At 38.0% G+C, this 26360-nt stretch overlaps 1 protein-coding gene across 5 annotated transcripts in view; it reads right to left on the bottom strand.

The window, feature by feature from the left end:
* AHI1 (Abelson helper integration site 1) overlaps positions 1-26360 on the bottom strand; it is an 88335-nt gene that overhangs the window by 43785 nt on the left and 18190 nt on the right. For 4 of the 5 annotated variants that reach the window (XM_039323487.1, XM_039323505.1, XM_039323515.1 and 1 more), the window contains exons 12-19: positions 24003-24126; positions 22531-22760; positions 21247-21350; positions 17924-18042; positions 14687-14817; positions 13956-14096; positions 13030-13232; positions 5876-5987 (exon numbers count right to left, since the gene is read on the bottom strand). In XM_039323487.1, coding sequence (XP_039179421.1) covers positions 5876-5987; positions 13030-13232; positions 13956-14096; positions 14687-14817; positions 17924-18042; positions 21247-21350; positions 22531-22760; positions 24003-24126 — 1164 coding nt within the window. Of the gene's footprint in view, positions 1-2460; positions 3615-5875; positions 5988-13029; positions 13233-13955; positions 14097-14686; positions 14818-17923; positions 18043-21246; positions 21351-22530; positions 22761-24002; positions 24127-26360 lie in introns of those variants that run through there. The other variant, XM_039323524.1, reaches the window with a different exon arrangement.

Below are 26360 nucleotides of genomic sequence, written 5' to 3'. Positions count from 1 at the left end.
TTGGACTAGATGACCTCCAAGGTCCCTTCCAACTTTATTGTTATTATATATGTACTGTGTATATATATGTATGTGTGTGTGTGTACAGTATACAGTACATATACATATAATGTAATACATATTCTTAAATGGAGCACATAAGGAATTGAAGACAATGATAGGCTTTGCTTATATGTATGTGTGTGTGTGTATATATATATATATATATATGTAGGTCTTTGGTTGTTCGGGTTTTCTCCCACGTAAAATTGGAAGTGTCTTGGCGACGTTTCGACGAAGTCCCATTCGTCATCTTCAGGCTGGTGCTTTCAGCTTCGTGCCTCGAGCTGCAGTGTGTGGTCTTGGCTGTTTCTTCCTTTTAACTGCCAGTGGAGGTATGAACTGATTGGGTGGGAGCTTGGCTGTGTTCTGATTGGGTGGAGGTGTGTTTTGATTGGTTAGGGGCTTGGCTGTGCTCTGATTGGCTGGGGGGTTGGCTGTGCTCTGATTGGCTGTGCTCTGATTGGCTGGGGGAGTGTTCTGTTTGGTTGTGCTCAGGTTAGTCTGAGTTGCAGAGGGATTCAAGATTTTGGGCTGCCCTGCCATTCCTTGGCTTCGTGTTCGTGGTCGTGCTTCCTCTTCATGGAGGGTGTCAGTTTGCTTCATGTATGGATTGGGGGGGTTTAAAGTGGCTAATGATGCAGCTGTGGTCTGGCTTCTGGTTTGTGGTCGTGCCTCATAGTCAGTGTGGCTTTGGGTTTGTTTTTTGCGTGGATGTTTGGTGGTGACATCCTGTGTGGTTTTTGTGAGTGTGGGTCTGGTATCATTTTTTGTGTTAGGGAGTCGTTTGTCAATGAGGGCGGGTTTCCAAATGGCTGGTAGGCGGGAGGTATCATCTCGCTTGTTCATGCTGTGTGGGCGTTTTTCTATCTCGATGGCTTCTCTGATTATTCTGTTATTAAAATGTTCACTTTTGGCAATGGTTCTGGTATTTTTAAAGTCAATTTCATGTCCTGTAGCTTTAAGGTGTTGGACCAGGGAAGATGTTGGTTCCTCTTTTTTGACTGAGTTCTTATGTTCTTCAATGCGTGCACTTATTCTTCTGTTGGTTTGTCCGATGTATGTGGTGGGACAAGTGGTGCATGGGATTTCGTATACTCCTTGATTTTCTAATTCAATTTTATCTTTGGGGTTTCTAAGGATGGTGGATATTTTTCTGTTTGTGCAGAATGCTGTTTTGATGTTGTGTTTATGGAGGATCTTACTGATTCTGTCTGTGATGCCTTTTATGTATGGGAGGATGGCTTTGCCGTTTTCTTGTTCTTTGTCTTGGATTTTAGTGGGGGTTTCTTTTTGGATTAGGTTTGTAATCTTATTTCTATGGAATCCATTGGATGTTAGTACATTGGTGAGAGTGTGTAGTTCGGGTTTTAGGTGTTGTTCGTCAGCTAAGCGTTTTGTTCTGGAGATGAGTGTCTTGGCTACAGAGTTGATCTGTGCTGGGTGGTGGTGTGAGAGAGCGTGCAGATAGCGGTTTGTGTGTGTTTTCTTCTGGTAGATGGTGTGTCCTAGGGAGCCATTGGATCCCTAGCACCTAGGACACACCATCTACCAGAAGAAAAACGCCCACACAGCATGAACAAGCGAGATGATACCTCCCGCCTACCAGCCATTTGGAAACCCGCCCTCATTGACAAACGACTCCCTAACACAAAAAATGATACCAGACCCACACTCACAAAAACCACACAGGATGTCACCACCAAACATCCACGCAAAAAACAAACCCAAAGCCACACTGACTATGAGGCACGACCACAAACCAGAAGCCAGACCACAGCTGCATCATTAGCCACTTTAAACCCCCCAATCCATACATGAAGCAAACTGACACCCTCCATGAAGAGGAAGCACGACCACGAACACGAAGCCAAGGAATGGCAGGGCAGCCCAAAATCTTGAATCCCTCTGCAACTCAGACTAACCTGAGCACAACCAAACAGAACACTCCCCCAGCCAATCAGAGCACAGCCAATCAGAGCACAGCCAACCAGCCAATCAGAGCACAGCCAAGCCCCTAACCAATCAAAACACACCTCCACCCAATCAGAACACAGCCAAGCTCCCACCCAATCAGTTCATACCTCCACTGGCAGTTAAAAGGAAGAAACAGCCAAGACCACACACTGCAGCTCGAGGCACGAAGCTGAAAGCACCAGCCTGAAGATGACGAATGGGACTTCGTCGAAACGTCGCCAAGACACTTCCAATTTTACGTGGGAGAAAACCCGAACAACCAAAGACCTACATACAAATACCCGCGAAAACCTCAGAAAACAAATATATATATATATATATATATATATATACACTGAACATATACATATACACACATACATATATATATACATACACACACACACATGTATATGTACATATAATGTTCTTTACCCTTATATGCAACATTTATTTATATTCCATATTTCCTAACAATTCATCTCCCTCCCTCTATATTTTTAAAATAGTATTGTGACAGTTTAAAAATATTTTCTCAGCCAATAATGGCAGTGACCTGACTCTGACACTATGATGTGCTTTATTGCAGTCCTTGAGCCTTTTCTTTTTGGGATTCATGGCAGATTTCTGGAATATTTAACTATTATTAATTGGTTAAAAACCAAAGAGATAATCATTTCCCCATTATTTAGCAATGTTATCTTCGAGGTTCCAGGAACTACAAGAAAAGGACCAAGTAGGCACTTGACTCTCCCCTTTGCTTTTTAACTACAATTAGGCTATTGTGCCCTAAGAGTGGGTTTAACGCTGTAATTGTGAACTAATTTTGAGGACAAATTTTTGGGACTCAGATGAACTAGTCTACTCTTGTAAACCACAAAGTGATTAGGTATGTAACATTTTACCAAGCCCCACCAAATAACCAATGCAAAAATGCGGAGCAAATTGTTGTCTAGATTTTATTAAATATTATATTTCATCACACTCAGCTAATGTCAAAGTTTGGCACTACGGCAACAAATGCTCACATCTTGGTAGGCTGTTAGAGACATACAGTCCGTTATTATTTGTTGCTGGAAAAGTTATATTGTAATATGATATTTAAGAAGCATATGGCACTAACATGTAGATTCTGGTTACTTGTCACCTGCAATGCACTTTGTAGATGGTTTACAAAGTATACAAAATTTACAAAGTAATGGAAGAAAACCAAATACCCGTTGTTTTCCCAAAAATAAGACCTATCCTGAAACAGCTTGATTTTCATATGTGCGCCTAACATAAGCCCTACCCCCAAAATAACATGTCCCGCACCCACTTACCACACCCACCAAGTGTACCAGTGCCACCACTCGTGGCAGGAGACGTGGTTTGTTGTGCTGATGCTGCCGATCGCGGCAGGATGCTGTGTAGCTCGTCACACCAGTGCCGTGATGAGCCACACATCCTCTCTTCATGATCGGCAGCACTGGCGTGATGCGCCATGTGGTGTGCAGCCACAAGCGGCCGCAGAAGAACTCAGGCAACAGTGCAACAGATGTCAGGGCGTGGGAGGCATTGGCTGCTGTGGTCCTAAGGTAAGTGGGTAGGATATCCTCCGAAAATAAGACCTGTTGCCTCTTTTAGAGGCAAAAAAAAATATAAGACCAGGTCTTATTTTCAGGGAAACACGGTATATATCTGCTACTTATTTTTGGAATGGAAGAAAGCAACTTCCTCAATTTTGATTCCCTTCTGATGGGTTATAGCTTCCCAAATCCCTCTTTGGCCATGTGGAGGCACAAGATTGAAGAAAACTATCTTAGAGAAAAACTTAGGTTGTCACAATTTTGCCACAGTTAATGGTGACAGATATACAAAATCTTTTCCCACGTCTCTCTAAAAACAATATTCTTATAGCAGAGGGATCATAGCAGTGAACCCAGAAGAGATAAACAGACGTTCCATTATCACCTAAATGTTATGAATGTTCTCATGGGAACTTTGATGAAACGATACTGTTCCTTTTCCTAATATTTTACATTGGTTATTCTAGAATTCCAATGGCACCAAGATAATTGTTTACATTTTTTGCTTCACGTTGTCTAAAATAATGTTTTTGTTTTTTTAAAAGAACTGATATTAATCTGGTCAATAAAACGCTGTTTGTCACCACTGCAAACTGAAGTTCTTTCAATAATATCTAAAACAGATGGTATAATTTATATACTAGGAAGAATTAGAAATTATTAACACACTGCGCTTGTAAAATCTACAATGGCACATAATTAATCAGTCAAGATCCAGAGAGCTGTGGAGACCTGATTTTATTTTCAACCCTGGGCATAGTTGTTTGGATCTGGCTTTTATGGTGATTTTAGGTACAGGTTTTGTTTCTAAAATTTTATTTTAGCGATTTTATTTGATTTGCCTTCCTTTCCTTGGTGTGCTACAAACCCAGAGACTGAGTTCTAATTCCACTTTAGGCATAAAAGTCAGCTGGGTTTCTAGTCACTCTCTCTCAGCCCACCCCACCCTACAGGGTTGTTGTTTTGAGGATAATAGGTGAAGGAAGAAGTATTATGTATGTTTACTGTCTTGAGTCACTTATTAAGTAATGAAGGCGATAAAAAACTCAAAGAAATAAATAATGCCTACAACACACCAACCAAAACTGCCTGGGAAAGATATGTGTGGGTCTCTGTGTAAAATAGATAGATAGATAGATAGATAGATAGATAGATAGATAGATAGATAGATAGACAGACAGACACACACACACACACACACACACACACACACACACACACAGACACACACCAAGAAGGCAGGGAGAATGCAAAGATGGGGCCAAAAGAAGGAAGCTTTTGCTTAGTTAAGCTTCCTCCAAGTTAACACCTTCCAAGTGAGTTCCATAGAGAGAAGGTGGAGATGGGAGCTGTAGTGCTGTAGATTTATAGGGCAGATTACAGGTTTTCCTTGTTTAACTGCCACTCATTTAGCCACTGTTCAAAATTACGAGGGTTCTGAAAAAGCGACTTACACTTTGCTGGTGGAAAGCTGGCAGAGAAGAGTGCAAATGACCATCCACCTGACCAACTGGAACACCACAACAGTGTGAGCTGGTTGCCAAGCACGCAGATTGTAATCACATGACCACAGCGGGGTGGCTGGGATGGGCGGACCTTCAAGGGCCAGCCATAAGTACTTCTCATGCAGTGCCGCCATAATATCGAACAGTCCCTGAATGAGTAGCCATTAAACTATCTGTATAACAAACAGGGGCATTCTGAGAAGATTAACGCTGATCAAAACCTATTTCGATGAAGGCCCCCATAAAATCAGTGAAATATGACATGCCTTTTAGCTCACTGCAGTGATCCTACTTGTTGAACATTATAGCATTAGTGCCATAACATGATCGCTGGAAGAGGTCTTGAGAAGTTTAGATTATCCTCCCTCCTGCATTCTAGCAATTCATTAATATGGTACTTTTTTAAACTACCAATTTGGTCCTGCTACGACCTCCACAGTTCTCTGTTAACAAGGAATTAAAAAAACAAAATTTCCTACATTATAGATAGCATCAGTCAGAATATATTTTCCTTTCAGAGTTTGAAATCTATGGTACATGGATGATCAAAGCGCTTACTATATGGTAATATGGGTTAGACAAAATTTGCTTTGCTTAATTTTTCTTATGTTTTGAACAACCGCTACTCAAGTTTGATTCCAGTTGTCTGTCATTCATCTCTGTGTATTAGTGTTAGCTCTAAATGCATTGAGTAAATATAGGCATGTTGATTACTCACAAAAATATTTGTCATTGAGCAAGGACAATCATTTTATATGATCACAGAACTCCTCCAAAGTACATTAATAACCACAGAAAATACATTACCACGTTTAGTAGGAAGAGGATAAGATGGAATCACTGATACACCTAGATTGTTTGTTAATTTGGGGTGTGGTGATAGCAGAGATTGGCTGGGAAGCATTGGACTGGAACTGGCCTGCAAAAGAAAAATTGAGACACAAGAGCTAAACTGCAAAGCCTTGCCAATTGTGAAAGTAATTGCTGTATTAGTATAAAAACAATTCAATTTTGAAGAACTAAAAACAGTTTGAAAAGAAAGATAGGTTAAAAAATAGTTGAAATACCAATAAATTATGAAATATAACTGCCTCCATTTTTTTCTAAAAGGATGCATTAATACTTCCTTTTGGCATTCTTTTTAATTATTGCGTCAACATTGTGGTCTCCAAACCTACAAGGTATATGCCATTTTCTGTTTCTCAAAGTTTGAAAAAACCCTCTGGATTATTACATAAATTGTACTGTTTATCTGACATAACTTGACAATTTTACTTTTTTACTCCCTCAGTCTTAACAATTTTGACTGTCACGCCCAAGTCCTTCAAGAGATATCAGAGGAAAAAATTAAGAAGTTCAAAGCTATGATCTCTCTGCAGGAAGCTGTAGCCGGAATATAGAGAGGCTACTATAATAACTCAAAATTCACAAACTGTGCAGAATTCATGGGGTTTGCCAATCCCTAACGTTAGAGTTAAAGAATACAATCTCCCTACTTTATCAAAATATATTTATTTAAAAATGATTGATTTCTAAGTAACTTCTTTCAGAATAGCTTTGGGGAGCATACTGCCTAATGCTTTCACAATGAACAAATGTATAAAAGGCTCCCTCTTAAGACAAAGCTGCAGACACCACCATCCAATTTATGTATGGGAAGTTCACAACTCTTTGTGATTCTACTTCAAGTCCAATTTCAAAAAAATATATTTGGAAGCCGTTTTTTCAATCCTCTTCCCCATACATTTAGCGCATCTATGAATCCACAGTATGAGTTAAGGACTGAGAAAGTAATTTGTTTTCAAAAGCCTGTTAAAAAATTAATTAGAAACAGAGAAGGGTGAAGGTATTTGTTTACTAACACAAACTGAAGTTGTAAATATTGTTGTTAATAATTAGGAATTGGGAAAATAATTATTTTTAGGGCATAGAAGGGAACTGTAATATTGTAATTGGAATATTTCTTATTCATCAGAAAAATTCTTAGGTAGCAGATGGTGTACAAAATGTCATAAATTATTTCATGTTTTCTCCTGTTGTTTCTGTTTGTTTTTTACAACAAGGCTTTAGATACCCATAACGTACTTTCAGCATTTTAGTTTCATTTCAATCAATTACATAATCATTAACAGGGACAAAGCGTAACATATTAAACCAATATATAAACTATGTAATATAAATAAATATATGGAATTTAGAAAAAAAAGTTAAATATTTCAATGGGGCAACTAAAATTTAGGATTTATTTTGAATGATTAGCTTTTGACAGATCAGTTCTTTTACCTAGGCTCTATGAAAATGGATATGAATGCACTCTGAACAGAAAATCAGATCTAAAGATAACCTCCAAAACTTAAAGTGAATTGTCGCCAGCAGTTAAATCTCCAAGGCTTATTTGGCCAGCTTTCATAATTTATTACTCAACATATCAAAGCAGGTTTGAACTGGAACCCCTCTCTCCCTTTGGGCTTATTTCATCAGATTTCTCTGAATTAAAACTATTAATTGAAAGTATCCCAAAATCTCTTGATCTGCTTCTTTCCTGACCTGTGACAACCATTCCAGCTAAGTGGTTTAATAGTCTTGGGTATTTTTTTAAAATTTTCCTAACAAGGGCATGACACTTTAAAAAAAAAAAAAAAAAAACCCACCACCCTACAGGTTTTAGCCATACAGGACTTCAGCAACAAATATTTTTTCTTTTTTTCTCTTATGTCAGCACATTGATAAATCTTTCCCCACTGAGAACTAGCTAGAGCAGTGGTTCTCAACCTTTTTAATGCCGCGACCCCCAACCGGTCGTAAGTCGAGGACTACTCAACCGGTCGTAAGTCGAGGACTACTCAACTGGTGCAGCACCATTTGCAGAATGGGATTTTTGGCGGGCTCAGCAGGGCAGAGACAGCCTGGACAATTCTTATTGGCTTTTGAAAGCCAATAGAATTAGACTTTATTCAAGAGTCTATTCTATTGGCTTTCAAAAGCCAATAGAATAAAAGGGAGTAGCACAGCTAAGGAAAAGGGGGAAAAAATGGCGGACTGCGTTGTTTGGCGACCCCCGTGAAATGGTCGTTCGACCTCAAATGGGGTCCCGACCCACAGGTTGAGAACCGCTGAGCTAGAGCAATAAATAAATGAAATAAAAGGGCAGGTTAAATACAATGTAAAAAGTGCAAGAGAATGAGCTCTGAAGGCAAAACTGAAAGATGGAGAGACTGCCTGTACTTAAGCCTACTGCTGCTCCCTGTCTTGAGTTATTTCCAGAATTGGAAAGCCTGATTGTAAAAAAAATGGTAACACTGATTCAAAGAAGGGGGTGGCGGTGGTGGAAGCAGCAGCAGCAAGGATATATCATGAAGGAATTAGCCTCTGCTTCTTTAATACTGATTTCCCTTGCACTGGTATGATAAAGCAAATCTATGGTTGAGAACTCTTTATTTTCACGCTAACTTTTCGATGCTAAGCTATAAACCAGCTGTACCCCCATTCCAAACCTCAGGCTCTTTGCAGCCTTAGGCAAAGTATTACTTTCTAATCTCGGCCCACCTGCGTTGCCCCCACTGCAGGGGAAAGTGGTTTATTTTAAGGATTATGTAAACAATTAAACCATATGAATGCTAGTAAAAAAAAAAAAAGAAAATCAGTGCTGCTATTATTAGATAAAAGAATGGTTAGAAGAAACATACAATTCTTTTATCAGGTACAGGTAAGTCCTCGCTTAGTGACCACAACTGGAACAGGCAACTCAGTCATTAAGCAAAGCAGTTGCTGAAATATCATGATTTTACTTCAGTTTATAGGCCTGCAAAGATCGTAAATGAAAGGAAATGGTTGCAGTTACTTTTTTCATCGCCATTGTCACTACAAGCGGCCGCAGTGCAAGGCAGTCGCTAAATGAGGATTACCCATAGTGTTAAAAATATTAAAACCAGTTTCTTAAAATATGCAATAACAGTCTCATTGATGCATGAAAAGCTGGCAAACCTCTGCTTTATTTAATAAGATTCTTTTGCACGCTCACGCTACATCATATTCTTTTAAAGCCTTCCCTTCACAATCCAAATGAAATGCATTAGATTCATTGGTGCACACTCTAGCTTCTACCCCATTCCTTATACTTACCCTCTCCTGCCATCAAACACCATTAAAGCAGACTACACTCATTTTAAAAGGTGTTTTGTTTAGAGCTACATGCTAATTGGGGCAGTGGAAGTCAAAACCATATCTGGATTTCAAACGCTTGCTAGAAGTGATTTTTGCACGGCACACCATTCCAAGTTAATGAATGGTTGGAATTATTTAATTTGTTTAGCCATTCCTGGAGCCCCACAGGAGCAAATCCAAACTGCATTAATCAGCCTGCTTCTTTTTTCACAATAAGCTCTAAATCTACCCTAGTGTTTATGACTGCACCATTCCCTTTCATATACCGTACGTATTCTATCAACACAGGAGTAGTTTTCATATGGAATGAATATGTCTGATTATCCCTAATCTGTAGTTTATTTAAAGAACATTCCTGAAAATGTGACTTCTGTGAATATGCAAGAGAGTTGTAGACAAGTGAGAAGAAAAATAACAAAATCCCTCACATACACACACACACACACACACACACACACACACGCCTGTTCATGAGCAGTAGAAGTGGCTTGCACGAACCCTGCACCCTCTACCCTCAGGAGTCAGGCTGTTATTAAATAATGTCCAATATCAGATAGGTATATAAAGTAAATATATAGAGAGTGTTCAAGGGTGAGATGTAATTTGAGATCAGTCTTCCAATGCTGTTTGTAAAGGTAGACAGACCTCTACTTTCCTATGTTTTAAGTTAACATGCCAGCATATAATAGGACCCATGGAACAATTATTGTGAAGCAATAATTTCTGAAATGTAGGCTGTGGGAAGAAATTGCTAAACACCTTTTCAACAACGAGAAAAGGTTGGCTAAGATAACTAACACCAATCAACTAATTCTTTTCACAACATTTTGCTTGCTTAACATAAAAACCACAGTTTTATGATGGATAGTATATTACAAGGCCCGGGTGGAGTAAAAATACAAGTACAAAAGGTATTGTGTATGTGCATGTGTATGTGTTTAAAGAGATAGAAAAGCCTACACACTCCTGCCAAGTTTAAACAGAGCTGTTTTGCATTTGCTTTATAATCTATGGGAATTATGCAAATACCCCTTTTCAGTGAGCCTAATTTTCATGTTAAAAAAAAAAAGTGTGCACCACCCAAAAATAAAAGAGAATCGAGGTAAATTCAGGTTCCAACAAGCTAAGAACATTTTTGCTGATTCCTCCCCCCCCCATAATACAGGGCTGTGACCTTTACAATTAGAAGAATAAAAAATTTTCATACATGGTTGCAAGTCAAATTAGGCTGGGAAAGTCAGCACTGTAATTTGTCCTTTCTGGAGTTTTGTGCCTTTGTAAATAAAGTTAATCCTTTAAATTACAGTTTTGTCACAGTGTGCAGCAGGCAATGATTAGCTCTAAGTAAGTCTGCAGTCTCTTTTGTTTAGCACTGGAGTGGTTTTACATGCAATCCTCCCTCAGGTAGAAAAACAGAGCTTTGCAATATTATCCAGGCAAACTTGTACTTTGACCCTATGTACAGACTTATCACTTGCTATTATCTTATATCGCTTATTCCCCACAGTATAAGGAGAAAAAGGCCAAGCCAAATGGTTCAAGAAAGCATTCCACTGAGAAATAGGATTTGAAAAAAAATTTTCTATTGCACCTTGAGAACATTTTACATTTATCTCCGGGAGAAAAACTACACACCATTTCTACCGGGGAAAGCCACCAGAGACCCAGCCAAATCTGCCAGCTTGCTTTCTGAATTTGGGAACAGTGGTTGCTATGAGAACTTGTTTTCTTCTATATAAATGGAGCATGAAGCAGTGCAACTGTAGTCACCATCATGCTTGGCCAATTTGTCAAGGCACACCTGGAGAGATTTCTCAAGAGCTCCATTTCCCCCCTTGGCGTAAAGGCAGGAAATGCCTACCATAGCTTCATGCAGCCCTCCCTCCGTTTGCACAATGCAAGTTCTCTAGAATATTGTCTTCTTGCAGCAATTGACCTCAAATAGTTTTTTTTTTTTTCCTGAAGGCTGTGGAAGGAACCATGTACACCTGCTGTCACCACAGCACCACATTAATGCAATCAGCCAAGTGGTGAATAAGTTATTTTTTTTTGTTAACCTCTTTACTGTGACTTTATTAATTTTGCACATTACTATATGCTTTCTGCCTTGAGAATGGAGTTGACTGTTAAAATGGAAAAAAAAAAATACTCCGAAGCTGTATTTTTCTCTCTCTCATATTCCCAGCCTCCCTTAATTGCTGAACTACCACTTATCACATTCCTAATCACTGAAATGGGCCAGGGATGCTGGGAGCCATATCTGAAGGTCTAACATCTGACACATATACATAAAATGAATTCATTTTCAAACTTGAACCCTTAGAATCTTCTGCAGAGATGGCAGTAAATCTATATAACCATAATCTGTTTACATTATACCAAATAGTTCCAAATAGGCAATTAATTTACTGGGAACTAATAAAGGATAATTGTATGTCTTATTCTATATAGGTTGCAAAGAGGGCTGATTCAAACTTCAAAAAGCATAACATAATTTATAAAGGAAAAAAATAACATAATACTGCAACATCCGCAACAAAATTGGATGCTTCAAGTGTATTTACAATTTTATGTAGCAAAATAATAAAAACCAAAATATAATCCATCTAGAATCTACACAAATATGCACTAAAGATCGTGAGAGATGACGCGACCGGACAGTAGAAGGATGTATGTGCAACATTACATAAAGGAAAAACTAACAAGATGCAAGGCAAAAAAGCAGCCTTATATAAAACCTGCATTTCCAGTAATATCTCTAAATCCCACAGAAAATAGAAGGATGGCATTTTAGATGCAGGGTTTCGTTTGCATTTTTTGATACATAAATGTTTTGCGATTGGTTGACATAACTGAGATAGCCATTTTGTAAGTGTGTCTAAAACATGCACCCAAATTTCCAAATAATAACCACTGGATGCCTGGCTCATGACATAGGGCTGCTACATTTGATAAAACAGCGAACCAAATATTATTAAATGTTTTACTACGTTAAGTTGGTAATTAAATTGTAGGACTTGGAAGTCTACAGAAGAAATTCAGATACAAATTATTCAAATATAGTTCAGGACCAATGTAGAAGAATCAGTTGCTGTTTCCCACAGTGCAATAACTATTTAAAGGGCAATACTTTAGATATCAGTTTATTTTACAGTTACTTTTGTTCATGATCAGTAGAATTATGCCGTATTCCTTAAAATCAATCTAAGTCACCAAGTTAAGAAAATGCCCTTATTCCTAGTGCCACCCAGTGGGACAATTACCTTAAGAAGAGTTTGAGAATTTGAGATCTAACATCCTGTGGTTCTACAATAGTCTACAAGCTTTCTTATGGCAAGCCCGCACATATGTAGCATGAGCCTGACAATCCTTATTTTTATCAACTACTCATAAGGTTCAGAAGCATAACATCATCATGACGGAGGCAAATGGCTGCTGCCATGTGTATGGGAAGGGGGAGAGAAAAATGCAGAATTGGCATGAGGGCTTAGGGTGGCTATTGCTGGGCGGGAAAGACTTACCTGAAATATATGCAACCTTCTTTGCTGGCTTCCCCATTGAATTTGCTTGTGAGAAGCCAGCAGGAAAGTGGCAAATCGTGATCATGGGACCATGGGACCCTGCAACCATTGTAATTATGAGCCGGTTGCCAAATGCCCAGATCACAATCACAGGACCACAGGCGTGCTGTGACAGTTGGATCTTCAAGGACAGATTGTTAACTACCATTCATTCAGCACCACTGTTAACTTCAAACGGTCACTGAAGTTGTAGTGGAATTTTTAAGTGAACTTTACCATAACAGAGTCCAGCTTTTGTTTGACTCTTTGCATCCTCATTGATGTTCTTGCAACAGTTACAAACTGGTCAGCTGACGACATCATCAAATTCTTCTGTGCAGGAGCCCTGGCAGACATGCTGAGAGTCTGTGGGCTTCTGGGGGACTTGGTTAGTCGTGATCCATTCAGTTCCTTTGCTCTCTCAATCCCCTGCTTGGCAACTTCGGAGGAAAAAGTCAAAACAAAACGTTTGAACAACATCACTCTTGTCATAAAAGAGTGCTAAATCCCAGCTATCATTCGAAGTAAGGATGTAAGCAGTTAAGGCTATAAAGCAGAAAAATATAAAAATCACTCTCACTTCAATGTGAACAGATTAGGTATTTCTACGGAGGCAGTCGAGGAACCTCAAAAGCTTTTTATCTAAACTTTCTTGCTGAGCGTTCAATTACCATCTCTGACAGGTAATCCCCCACTTACAATCCAAACTGGAACCAAAACGTCTGACGCTAAGTAAGGTGGTTCTTAAGTGAGTCACACTCGATTTTACAACTTTTTTTGCCATGGTGGTTAAGTGAATTATTGCAGTTGTTAAGTCAATCACACCATCATTACATAGTTTGCTTGTCGGAAGCTGGCTGGGAAGGGTTGCAAATGGCACTCCCGTGTCCCTGGGACACTGTGACTGTCAAAAATACACGCAGGTTGCCAGGCGCCCCAATTTTGATCACGTAACCATGGGGATGGTACAATGGTCGTTAAGTGCAAGGACTGATCATAATGCACTTTCCCCAGTGCTATTGTAACTTTGAACAGTCACTAAATGAATGGTTGTTAAGTCGAGGACTACTTGTATCTGCAGCAAGAAAGGCCACTTCAAACTTTCATGACTAAGGTGTGACTTGAATACACACACACACAAATGTATAAGCGTATTCAATTACCTTTGTAATCATAAATGTACACAAGGATTGGCTGGTTTTGACCAAAGGCACAAAATGCCACCATATGTTCAAGTGGATGGAAAGCAACATCACGAAGTGGGGAAGTGAAAGAAAGATCAGGATACATAGCTACCTGATCACCTGCAAAAGGGAAAAAAAAGTAGGTGAGCGAGTACTTTATTCACATGCGTTAGATTTTTTTTTTTTTTCAGTACAAGACGGTTGGGGGAGCCCAAGCCAACTGAATCTGAAAATGAAAGGATGCTTTCAAGTTAAGAATTGTAAACCAGTATCCTGCAGGGCAGGTATAATTTATCAATATCACTTTGGGGACGTAATGCATAGTGAATAAATAAATTATAAATAGCTGTGAATAATACTTTAATTATTAGATAATAAGTTGTTATTATTATTATTATTAGGGTTTGTCACACAGTCAGCAGATATTCAGACTGGATTTGGCATTTTTGCCTGCCTATTGAATCATAATTTCATAACCTCAATTCTGGTGATCCCCTTCTTTTGACGTAAAGAGAAAACTATATAAATTTAAAATATAGATAGAGAGCAATGGGGAAGCATCGCTTAGCATATACAAAACTCCCCGGAAAAATGGTTTTGTAGCTTTTAATTTTCAAGCACAGTTATTTAGAAGGTCCTTTAAAAACATAAGTTGCCTACAAACAAACATTTCATATTTCTAAGCTTTCAAAATAAAGAGCAAAAGGTACCTGTTTCTAAATTCCAAACATATGCCGCACCATCTTCACTTCCAGAAAAAAGGAATGTTCCACATGGCGTTAAGGTGCTATGAATTTTTTCTCGATAGTTGGTAGCACCAATATATTTCTTTGTAGCCAAGCTAAAGAATAAGAGAGAGATAACATGAATATAGCTACTCTTTTAATCACCGTATGCCACTTCTTGATTTGTGGAATGATCCACCCTTACTTTCACGGAGCCCTCAACTTACAACCATCCGTTTAGCGACTGTTTGAAGTTACACGACTGAAGAAAGTGACTTACAACTGATCCTCTCACTTGTAAGCGTTCGCAGCATCCTCACAATCATGTGATCAAAATTTGGGCTCTTGGCAACTGGCACTAATGTATGACCGTTGCGGCATCCTAGGGTCATGGGATCACCATTTGCAACCTTCCCAGCCAGCCTTCATCAAGTAAAGTCAATGGAGGAAGATGGATTCATTTAATGATCACATAATTTGCTTAACAACTGCAGTGATTCACTTAACAATCATGGCAAAAAAAGTCATAAAGATTGTAAAATCAGGGGTGACTCATTTAACAACCACTTTATTTAGCAACAGAAATTCTGGTCCCAAATGTGGTCTTAAGTCAAGGCCTACCTGCGTAAGACTCCGTCTAGATGAGAACATCAAAGAAATAGGAGCCTTCTAGATTTAAGATGACCCTAACCAACTTAGCTTCAAGAAAATCTTAGAACAGATGGAAAGGAACAGGACCTACACAGATGAAGTAGTCAACTCAATGACATCCTATAAACACATTTATGTAGCGAAAGAATCCTGCATCTGGCGTATCCTAGAATGAATATCCAACACAAGTTGAACTTCATTTGTATAGAAAATGGGAGGATGGCATCCTGAGGAACATAAAACTAGTGCCTCTCTTTAACCCCCTTCGATGAAGCCAACCATATGTATCATGATCATCTACAGCTCAGGACCATCTTTGATATGCAATTCTGTTTGTCCAGTCTTCTAAAAAGATCCTGAAAGGCTGGGGATGTGGACAATTAAGTAATTCCAAGCTTTTGTTGTAATGTTCTGTTCCCCTTCCAGATCATGCTATTCCAGGGTCTGTTTGGCAGTTTTAAGAAGTAAATTTTAAAAAGCAAAACCAGGAGCGGTTCAGGGTATTCTAGATAACCCCAGAGAACCTGGCTGCAGCCATTTTTGTCATTCTAGGTTACCACAAGAAGGGGGGGGGAAGGTATTTGTGGTAGTCTAAACATGAGCAAATCTTGTGGGAACCAAGGTCATTCCCATACCGAAGAGGAGGAGGATCGTTTGGTCAAAAAGTCCGCCAAGTTGTACTATTGGATAACCTGAGTAGAGAAGTGGGAATTGTTACATCGTATTACTTTGATTCCTGGGGAGGGGAACTTTAGATCTGGTTTCACTTTTGACTGGCCGATATTATGTATCCAATAAACATGTTCTTTGAGGAATTTTCCTAACTCAAGAGTTTTGATTTATTTGGTCTCATTGATCGGAACCATGACAACCCATGGTATTTTGGATAAATTAAGTCTCAGATTAGTAAATTCAAACTCATGCGCAAAAAACAAACGTGAATTGTTACTAAGATAATTGTGTCTGAAAACTACACATAGCCTTCTAGATTCCTGCAGAATCAGTAGGACATTAAAAGCAGAAAAAAAAATTGATTTCAAGAATTGATTAGCAGAATATCCAGCAATTCTACTCTCTCTATTGCACTCTTAACTTTTACGGGGAAATTGCAAGGTCTATTCTTCTGTTATTTTAAAATAATAAAATCTCTGTATCACACTAAGTGTTTCAGTGTTCCAGTTTCAAAATCATCCCAGTAACGTTGACTACACAGAGGTGTCTAGTTGGATCCCAGAAAGATATGCCTACCAGATCTTTTAAATCCTACATATAGACCTGGATAAAAGATCCAATAACATTGGAATTGTAAAATATTAAATGGGTGAGAAAATCTATTCACTGTAGATCATAAAGCACTATTAATTCTAACAGAACTTTTATAAATTCCTTTAGATGTGAACTGGAGATGTTTTGTAAGGATGGGCTCCATATGCCACAAATCCTGGGTCTTTTTTGTTATCTTATAGCTAAGCTTCCCTCCCCCCCATAATTTTTTCTTCCTCAGAAGTGCCTTGCTATTATCTTTGCTTTCATTGATTCTGCGCCTGGAAAAGCAACCAAAATCTTCAGTTACTTTCATCAACTGCCGTATGGAGCTTTGCGACTGCATAATTCTTACTACTACTTTATCTGCAAAATATTTCATTTTCCGTTCTCCTTGAAGTTTGATCTCGATTATCTGTTTGTTTTTTGGATCTTGCTGTCAAAGACTTTCAGAGCAATTACAAATAGCAAAAGTGAAAGTGGACATTGGTGCCTTGTGCCTGTATATGCCACAAATCCTGATACCAGCATTAATGTTTTAGAGGAAAAAAATCAGCAGATATGTATTTCTTATTTCAAGTTTAAATGTGAAAAATCCACCTTTACATTGCCTGAAGCAGCTGCTGGCAATAAATAAAGACTTCTTTTTGGAAAACGTGACTCTCATATTACTATACTTACCTAATCCAATGCTCCTATGATTCCATGTTCCTGTTTTTCTAATTTTGAATTCTAACCACTCATTATTAGCACTACAGCTATCTTTAATGTTGTACTTAGAACCACCTACAATTCAACTCACGTTATAAATCTGTACAAACTTATGGCATCTTATTATTTGGCACCCAAATTTGTCCAAACATTTAGCCATCTCTAAGTATCTTTCTTGAAAATATGGAATAAATGTGCCGTTCCCTCTTCCCTCTTCCAAGATTATAAATTGGTGTTCCTTCTCCTATGCAGGTTGGCTTTCCTCAGTCGTGTTAAGCCCCATTACGATCCTTAGCACTTTCTCACTCATCTCTTTTGGCTTCTAGGGATGATACTTTCAGTTCACATCCTTGCCAGCAACACACTCAAATTCAATGAAGCTACTGAGCCTTCCCACTAAATCATAGGTGGGTGGTGGGTGGGGCAGGGCAGCTTAAAAAAAGCTCATTTAATTGGATACTTTATGCCTTTAAGAGAGTTAAAGCCAGGATATGTTAAGATAGCTAGAAGAAATGAGATGCCAATTCTTAGAAATGCCTCAAACTGTCCGGTAGTAGTGTTTAAATGGTATAAAATAGAAAACTCTGAAATACTTACATTCGAAGATCCATAATTCTTACAGTACTGTCCTTAGTGTGGATAAGTAAACGCCTTCCATTTGGATGTACTTCCAAATAATTTATTGCTGTTCCTTTAATGTCACCATCATTTATTTCCTGCCAAAACAACCCCAATATAAAACACAGAACTATAGAAAGCATGTTTTCAATGTAGTAGTAGTAATAATAATAATAATAATAATAATAATAATAATAATAGAAATAGAAAGACTGTGGCAAAAGCAAGCAAGGGTAGTACCAATAGTAATAGGCTCCTTGGGTGCAATCCCAAAACAACTGGAGCACCACTTGAACTGCATTGGCATTGACAAATTCGCTATTAGTCAATTGCAAAAGGCGGCCTTACTAGGAACTGCTTCCATCCTGCGACGATACCTGTAATACCAACAAACAACCACATCTGCCTATCCCAGGTCCTGGGTAAGGATGCAATAGGTAGATGAAATGCCAAATCCAGTCTGAACATCTGGCTGACTGTGCGATAATCCATAATAATAATAATAATAAAAACAAAATATCTGCCTATCCCAAGTCCTTGGGAAGGACTCAGTAGGTGGATAAAAATGCTAAATACACTGATAGTGTTACCTAATTGAATATTGAAACATCTGCAATAAAATAACCAGGTTTACATTGTTGCTACTTTGTCATGCCGCTGCTTGTAGTCAGTCTGTGCAATCTTCTTGCAACAGCTTACAGTGGACCACCTGGTAAGCTGTTGCAAGAAGATTGCACAGACTGACTACAAGCAGCGGCATGACAAAGTAGCAACAATGGTGCATTGGAAGATCTGCAAAATATATCATTTGCCTGTAAGCAAAAACTGGTGGGATCATAAAATAGAGAAAATCATAGAAAATGAAAAAAATAAACTGCTCAGGGACTTCAGAATTCAAACAGACAAGCACCTGCAACATAACACCCCAGACTTAACAATTGTCGATAAGAAAGACAAAAAAGTCTGGATAGTGGACGTGGCAGTGCCTGGAGACAGCAGAATAGAAGAGAAAGAACTGGAGAAGATAACAAAATACAAAGACCTACAAATAGAAATAGAAAGACTGTGGCAAAAGCAAGCAAGGGTAGTACCAATAGTCATAGGCTCCTTGGGTGCAATCCCAAAACAACTGGAGCACCACTTGAACACCATTGGCATTGACAAATTCGCTATTAGTCAATTGCAAAAGGCGGCCTTATTAGGAACTGCTTCCATCCTGCGACGATATCTGTAATACCATCAAACATCCACATCTGCCTATCCCAGGTCCTGGGTAAGGACTCGATAGGTAGACAAAATGCCAAATCCAGTCTGAACATCTGGCTGACTGTGCGATGATCCATAATAATACAAATAAAAACAAAATATCTGCTTATCCCAAGTCCTTGGGAAGGACTCAGTAGGTGGATAAAAATGCTAAATACACTGATAGCGTTACCTAATTGAGTATTGAAACATCTGCAGTAAAATAACCAAGTTTAGAGCTCACCAATGACCTCACAGTTCAACCCTGAGTTACAAATATTTTCTTGTACTGCTATCAGTCTAAACATATGGCTGACTGTGCAACCAACCCTAATATATTAATACATGCTGCCTGATTCCCAGTGACTCTATAGAATAGCGATACTATGTAGAATGAAAAAAGATAACCCAGACAACACATTGTTCACTAAAGATTGTTATTGTAAAAAATTAATAAAATATATTAAAAAAAGAATAAAAAAGACAACAGAATGTCAGTCTTGTTAGGCAAGTCCAAGGGGCCAAGGAATCCATTATCTTATTAGAAGCCTTTGAAACACCCATAAGCAAGATATGAATGAAAAAATTATCTCCTGCTATTGTTTCACAGAGACTGACATTTAGAATTACACAACTTTTGATTGAGGTACTAGTAGAGCTGTGATTACAATTAGGCGTTAATAATGTTTACCTCATTATTGTCTATTAATTGTTAAACTGTTGCTACTGAAGTTTTAAAAAAATGCATTCTCAATCCTATTTTAGTATCTGTAAACTGCCTGGAATTCATTAAGCTTAGAGATAATAGATAAACTGCATAAATTAGACTCTGGCGCAATTATTGATAGACAGCATTTAAAGGCAATTAATAAATGGCCATCACTATCTTGCAGTGGAGGATACCACACACATAATTTGTGCAAAGAAATACATAAACCTTGCTGGCAATTTGAGGCCAGTCAAAATTACCAACATGATTATTGTCTAATGAGGAGAGGAAAGGGGATCTGTGTAAATTATTTTGAATTGCTGGATGGAATATAGTTTGTGTTGTAATAAATATTTCAAACACCTTAGCAAAATGAATGAAAAGAAGGAGTCAAGTACGTAAGTATCAGTGGTTACAAATGGATTTAAGGTTCTGTCACTGACACATTGTTCTTCTGTAAATAGGTATAGTTATAATACATGAGCCAGTTTGGTCTAATACAGTGGTTCTCAACCTGTGGGTCGGGACCCCATTTGGGGTCGAACGACCATTTCACGGGGGTCGCCAAACAAGGCTGTCCGCATTTTTTCCTTTTCTTTGGCCACGCCCCTGGCACCCAGTGATGTATAAGTGGTTGGGGGTCACCACAACATGGAGAACTGTATTATGGGGTCGCGGCATTAGAAAGGTTGAGAACCACTGGTCTAATAGTTAAGATGTTGGGATATGAGCAGGGAAACCTGACTTCTAATCCAGCTGTAGACACAGAAGCTGGCCAGATAACGGAGCCAGTCACTTTCTCTCAGCCCTAGGAAGAAGACAATAGCAAAGCATTTTTTAAAACATTGCTAAGAAAATGACATGTTGCCCATGCAGGTATCAGGAATGATTGTTACCATCATCATTATCATCAGGGCAGCAAGTAACTCCTGTTACTGTAGTTTTCTAAAATAATTCAAGGTTTTTAAAAAAGACTTTGTTATTCCCAAATCATCATGGTTTACTCCCTTTTATTAGTGCTCAAATGCAAATTCAGTTATCAACCAAATACTAGTAATATGAAGAAAGCATGGAGTAGAAAAAGAAATTATTGGACATGTATATGAGATAAAAAATAAGTACAGCTAAAGCTTCTAGAATATGTATGTACAGCAGAATATTAATGATATCAACTTATTCAGAAATATTTTTATTAAATATTATACAGTAGCTAGTATTAATAGAAGCAAATCATGTTGAATATAGTCAGAAATCTAATTCTGAAACTTTAAAATATACATCGCACAACCTTATCAAAAATACATTATGCACACGAGACTTTAAAACTTGCTGATTTTTTTCTGTATACCTTATCAATGCCCCAGTGTTGAATTGGTGACTGAGAATTTTCTTTAACAAAAGTATTCCAGATAATTATTAACCCTGTGCCATCTCCAGAAAACATGTGAAATCCTAGAAAACAATAATTTGTTTGCTTAACATGATAAAAGAATTCTGACATTCAAATTACTCATATAATTATACTGCATAATGGCTTATGCAAAGTGTATCTAATCAAGTATCTTTCATCATCACCTACTTTTCCATTTTGCTAATTTGTTTCAGAAATTGTGGGGCCCCAAACTACATTTGGATATTACACAACCACACCCTAAAATGGAATTATTACCAATAGCAGGGAGGACATTATTCTTTTGTCAATGAAACTTAAGGTTACATGAAGTATTTTATCTGCTGAAAATGACAATACCAGCTCCTATTCAGTTTATAATATACTAAAAGTCTTAGATCTTTTCCCCTTGTCCTGAAGGGATAAGATGCAACGGATGGAAACTAATCAAGGACAGAATCAATCTAGAACTAAGGAGAAACTTCCTGACAATTAGAACAATTAACCCAGTGGAACAACTTGCCTCCAGAAGCGATGAATGCTCCAACACTGGAAGTTTTTAAGAAGAGACTGGACAGCCATTTGTCCGAAATGGTATAGGGTTTCCTGCCTGAGCAGGGGGTTGGACTACATGATGATGATGATTACAGTACTACCAGATATGTGGGTTTTCTCTTATCAGATCTCATGCATAACTTGTGTTGTAGACTTTGGCTAATTCTTTAATTTAGATACCTTATTCTATTGTCCCAACATCTCATCCCACAAATTGTGTTGTCCAACTACATTATTTCTTCTTTGATGGGTGCGTGCTTGTATAAAATATACATTTTCATCCCACTCTGCAGAGTCTGTACATTCATTGCTTATCTGGTACCTGAATTTGAAGATAGTATATTTCCTGTACAAATCCCCCACACAATTTAGCTCTTATAATTCATCAGGTTTTGGCAAATGGCATAGACACCTAGTAGATCTGGATGGATGTCATAATCTTTCCTTTATGTTTGATCATATTTTGTTAGTTTTTCATATAAAAATCCTTTTTTTTAATATTAGAATAATATTAATTTAATATTATTTTTTTCAATAGAAGCCCTCAGGTATTCTGGTATCTATTACTAACTCTCAGCCTCCTTAAAAAAATAACAATAGTATATAATAAAATCCAGAGTAATTACAAAGATGAAATGAGATAGGTACTATAGGCGGCATTTTTAGTGTGAAACATCTGCAACTTACCTTCAGCATCAAAACACAACGTATTGATAAAACTTTTGTGGCCATCAAATTCTTGCAAAAGCTGCCCATTAATTTCCTTTACTTTTGCATTCCAGACTCTAATCACAGAATCATAACATCCAGTTACAACGAGGTACTCAGCTACTGGATGGAATTTTGCAGCATAGACAAATGAAGGATGTGGGAAAATTTTGGTGGCTGATGTAGCCTGGGCTTCAATTTTCCACATTCTAAATAGAAGCAACATTTAGAAAAGTTGGTCTCTTTTTTTAATACTAGATAATTCAATATACCAGTGGTTCTCAACCTTTTCTTCACCATGGACTCCCCTTTAAATACCTTTTGTGGCCATGAATGATGGCCACAGACCCCCAAGACTTAATTCAAGATTTAAATCATAACATTTCTTCAAGCCTTTGTGGACCCCTGTGACTTCATGGACCCCCAGGGGTCCACAGATCACAGGTTGAAAACCACTGCAATACACCAATTCAATACCAAACTGTGTGATAATATATTTTAAAAAATGATCTGTAAATTTTTGAGTCTACTTACAAATATATAACCTGGATAACTTCTGAATAACCAAAAAGAGTTTACTCATTAGCCAAATTTCTATAATGACTCATTCTTCACTTAATTTCTCTATAAAATCAAATTTCCTCACAATGTTTTTGACTTAATCATTTAACCACTTCAGCTTGTTCAGTACAAACGGGTGTTTTGAAGCAACATTATTAGCATTATTTATTTTTTTTAAAAAAATCTGATTCTGTGAAAAAAAAACCAAATAGAAAAAATGAATATATTAATGGGGGCAGAGATACGAAGCAAGAGATTGAATATGAAATACGGAAAAAATAAAACCTACAAGGAATGGTTATTTATTTATTATTTAGTTTGTTCAATTTCTACAGCCATCCAGCTCTGAGGTTGTATGTGCACACATAACTGTGTATGAGATGTGGAAAAAAAAGAACAAAAGGAAGAATCCTGGTCTTTAATGTAAGTTTGTTCTAGGTTCAGCAGCAAAGGGTGGCTTTGAAATTTCTATATCAATTTTGTTTGACAAAGTATGTTTTGAGTTCTGTTCAAACAGGGCTTTATAGAATCTGTCGGAAAAGACTTTACATTTGGAACATTCTGCATATCATTTTTATCCATTTACTTGATACGAATGTAACCGTTTGTCCTCCTCTTGTCTTTTTGGGAGAGAGCCTTTTGCAAGCCTGTGTATAAGAGGATGGATACATGTGATCATACTCAGGTTTGAAGCACATACTATTTACTGGGGACTTGGGTTTAGCTGAACTTGGCAACCCAAGATTGATAAACTGGTATTTTGTTGCAGTTTTAATTTTTTCCCCATCTCCTCTTCTGATGGGTGTATAACTATCTTAAATTTGGGGGCATTTTCATTTCAGTTACACTGCATACCTCAATTTTAACAGGAGAAGGTTGGTTATACTGACCTTGCAGTACCATCTGAGGAAGCAGTAAGAAGATGCTGATTATCCTTTGACCAACAAAGATCATACACAATGTTCAGATGTCCATAGAGCTCCCTTAGGTAGCATCCTGAAGGAATCTCATACACTAATAGGAGCACAACAGAATCTTTTAAGGATCTAGAAATACATAGCATAAAGCAAACACACGAAGCAAGTGAACAAAATTCAAATGTGAAGAGGATTCTTTACATAAAGCATTATGATTGTTAGATAGTATGGTGATGAAGACTTTATTTTTACCAATATTAAACCAATAATCACAGGTTAGAGTGGCTAACAACTTTCTTACTTTTGGGAATGCAGCCAAGAGTATTCTTTTTCATCATACATTTGAGGGTTAAAATATTTTGCTGGTGATTTCTGTGTAGTTTAATGTAATGTTATGTTTCTTAATGTCAGCTTATTGAGCTGGGGGCAATATGTGACTCTGTAAGCCGCTTAGAGAGGGCTGTAAAGCACTGTGAAGCGGTATATACGTCTAAGTCAGTGGTGGCGAACCTATGGCACACGTGCCAGAGACAGCACCCAGAGCCCTCTCTGTTGGCACGTGCGCCACCGCCGCCAGCAGCAGGTCCATCAGGCTGCCACCGCAGGGCGGGGCTGCCCAGCACAAAGGAGGTGAAGCGGTCGACTAGCAAGCTCGAGTAGAGGTGGTAGAGCAGAGGTCACCAACCATTGTTGATTGGTGGACTGGAAGGGAGGGGAAAACATTTTACATGCGTGCATGCGCGCATGGGGCCGCAAGCACGGACGCACTGCAAATGGGGTGGGGCTATTCGCTGCGTAATACTCACTAGCCCTGCCCCGTTCTTGCATGGTGCAGTGCCTTGTATCTGCACCCGACAGCACGGCAGTGGCCATTTTTGCACCCCTGGTTTTTGGGTGCCAGAGATGGAACTCAGAGGCGCCTCTCTGCGCCCCCGAGGGCACCACAGTACTGATGTGGCCCTGGCACTTTGTGATAAATAAGTGGGGTTTGGGTTGCGGTTTGGGCACTCAGTCTCTAAAAGGTTCGCCATCACTGGTCTAAGTGCTATTGCTATTAGTTTATGATTATGATTGTGTTATCATGTTTTAAAAAATGCAAGCCACCCATACTGTGCACAAGATAGAGTATACATGTTGTAATAATTATATGAATAAAAGGAACTAATTTCACAAAATTGTTATTTGTAATAATAATCACAACAAAGTAATCTATTTTCCTAAAGAAATTCCACTGCTTCTGTGATTAATCAGCTCTAATGGCACCTAAGTTTAAATAAACACTCAAGTATCTGTTTACTACCATCTAGTGGCCGGAAAGTATAATAGCAAATATTTAAAGTACAGATCTCCGTACACAGCATCATAAACCTATCTAGACGAAGAAAAAAGAAAACAGCATTTCACTTTTTTGTTGTTCCCTAAGTTATATAGTGCTTATTGTTCACCATTCATTTCCTTCTTATAAAACCTCCAAGCTTTCTTTTATATTACTTTCCATATTTAAATCATCTCACTTTCAATCAGTGAAAGGCGGAGTTCACACGACATGCAAATTCATAATACAGCTTGTTTAGATTGTGGAATCCAGCCATTTTTGTAACCCTTTATTTAAAGTTTACCAGGAAGTATCAATTTAGCCAACTGTGACTTAAAAAATAAAAAAGACATTATTAAGCAAACCGTGGCTTAGTGAAAAAACACATAATTAGTTGAAAAGTGAATATTTTCATCTGTATATAGCATTATGTTTCTGGAAGGGATGAGGACTATTTAACTACTAACATCTTACTGATTTAATTCCTTTGTGGTCGTTAACTAGCACAAGAAAACTATTATTCAAGTATCCAATAAACAAAACTAAACTGACAGTGTCAGGTTAGTTAAGAAAAAGTGTATACAGACAAAAAAAAAAAAAAAATAGAATATAGCTTGCCATATTCTAGCCTCCATCCCCACTATTCCAGCCTCCATTTGTAGTGAAGCACTGGAGACCCAGTGAGAAACTTGGAAAATTGCTCTCAAAAATTTAAACTGAACACGTTCCAATGGTACAAGATTAGAGGATTAAACATCAAGTTCAAGCCATTAGGTTAATTATAAATCCATTAATTTGATGTACTAAATAATTTAATGTTTTATCATTCAGAGTATACATGAGCCTCATTTTGATAGATTATAATATTAAGATTATGTGATCTGAATTACTAATAGTGGTATCTGAATACTGTAAAGCTTTAAGACATGGGGAAGGAAAGTGGAAGGATTTACTGATACCACTTGAATTACTCTGGGAGAATACCACTGAAATTAAAAAAAAATATCTGTCATACT

The sequence above is a fragment of the Crotalus tigris genome, unplaced genomic scaffold (assembly GCF_016545835.1).
Source record: "Crotalus tigris isolate CLP2741 ecotype Arizona unplaced genomic scaffold, ASM1654583v1 scf7180000017611.44802233496:7321179, whole genome shotgun sequence".
In the NCBI taxonomy this organism is placed as follows: domain Eukaryota; kingdom Metazoa; phylum Chordata; class Lepidosauria; order Squamata; family Viperidae; genus Crotalus; species Crotalus tigris.
The sequence above is the reverse complement of the archived record's forward strand: the minus strand, read 5'-3'. Positions and strand labels throughout refer to the sequence as shown.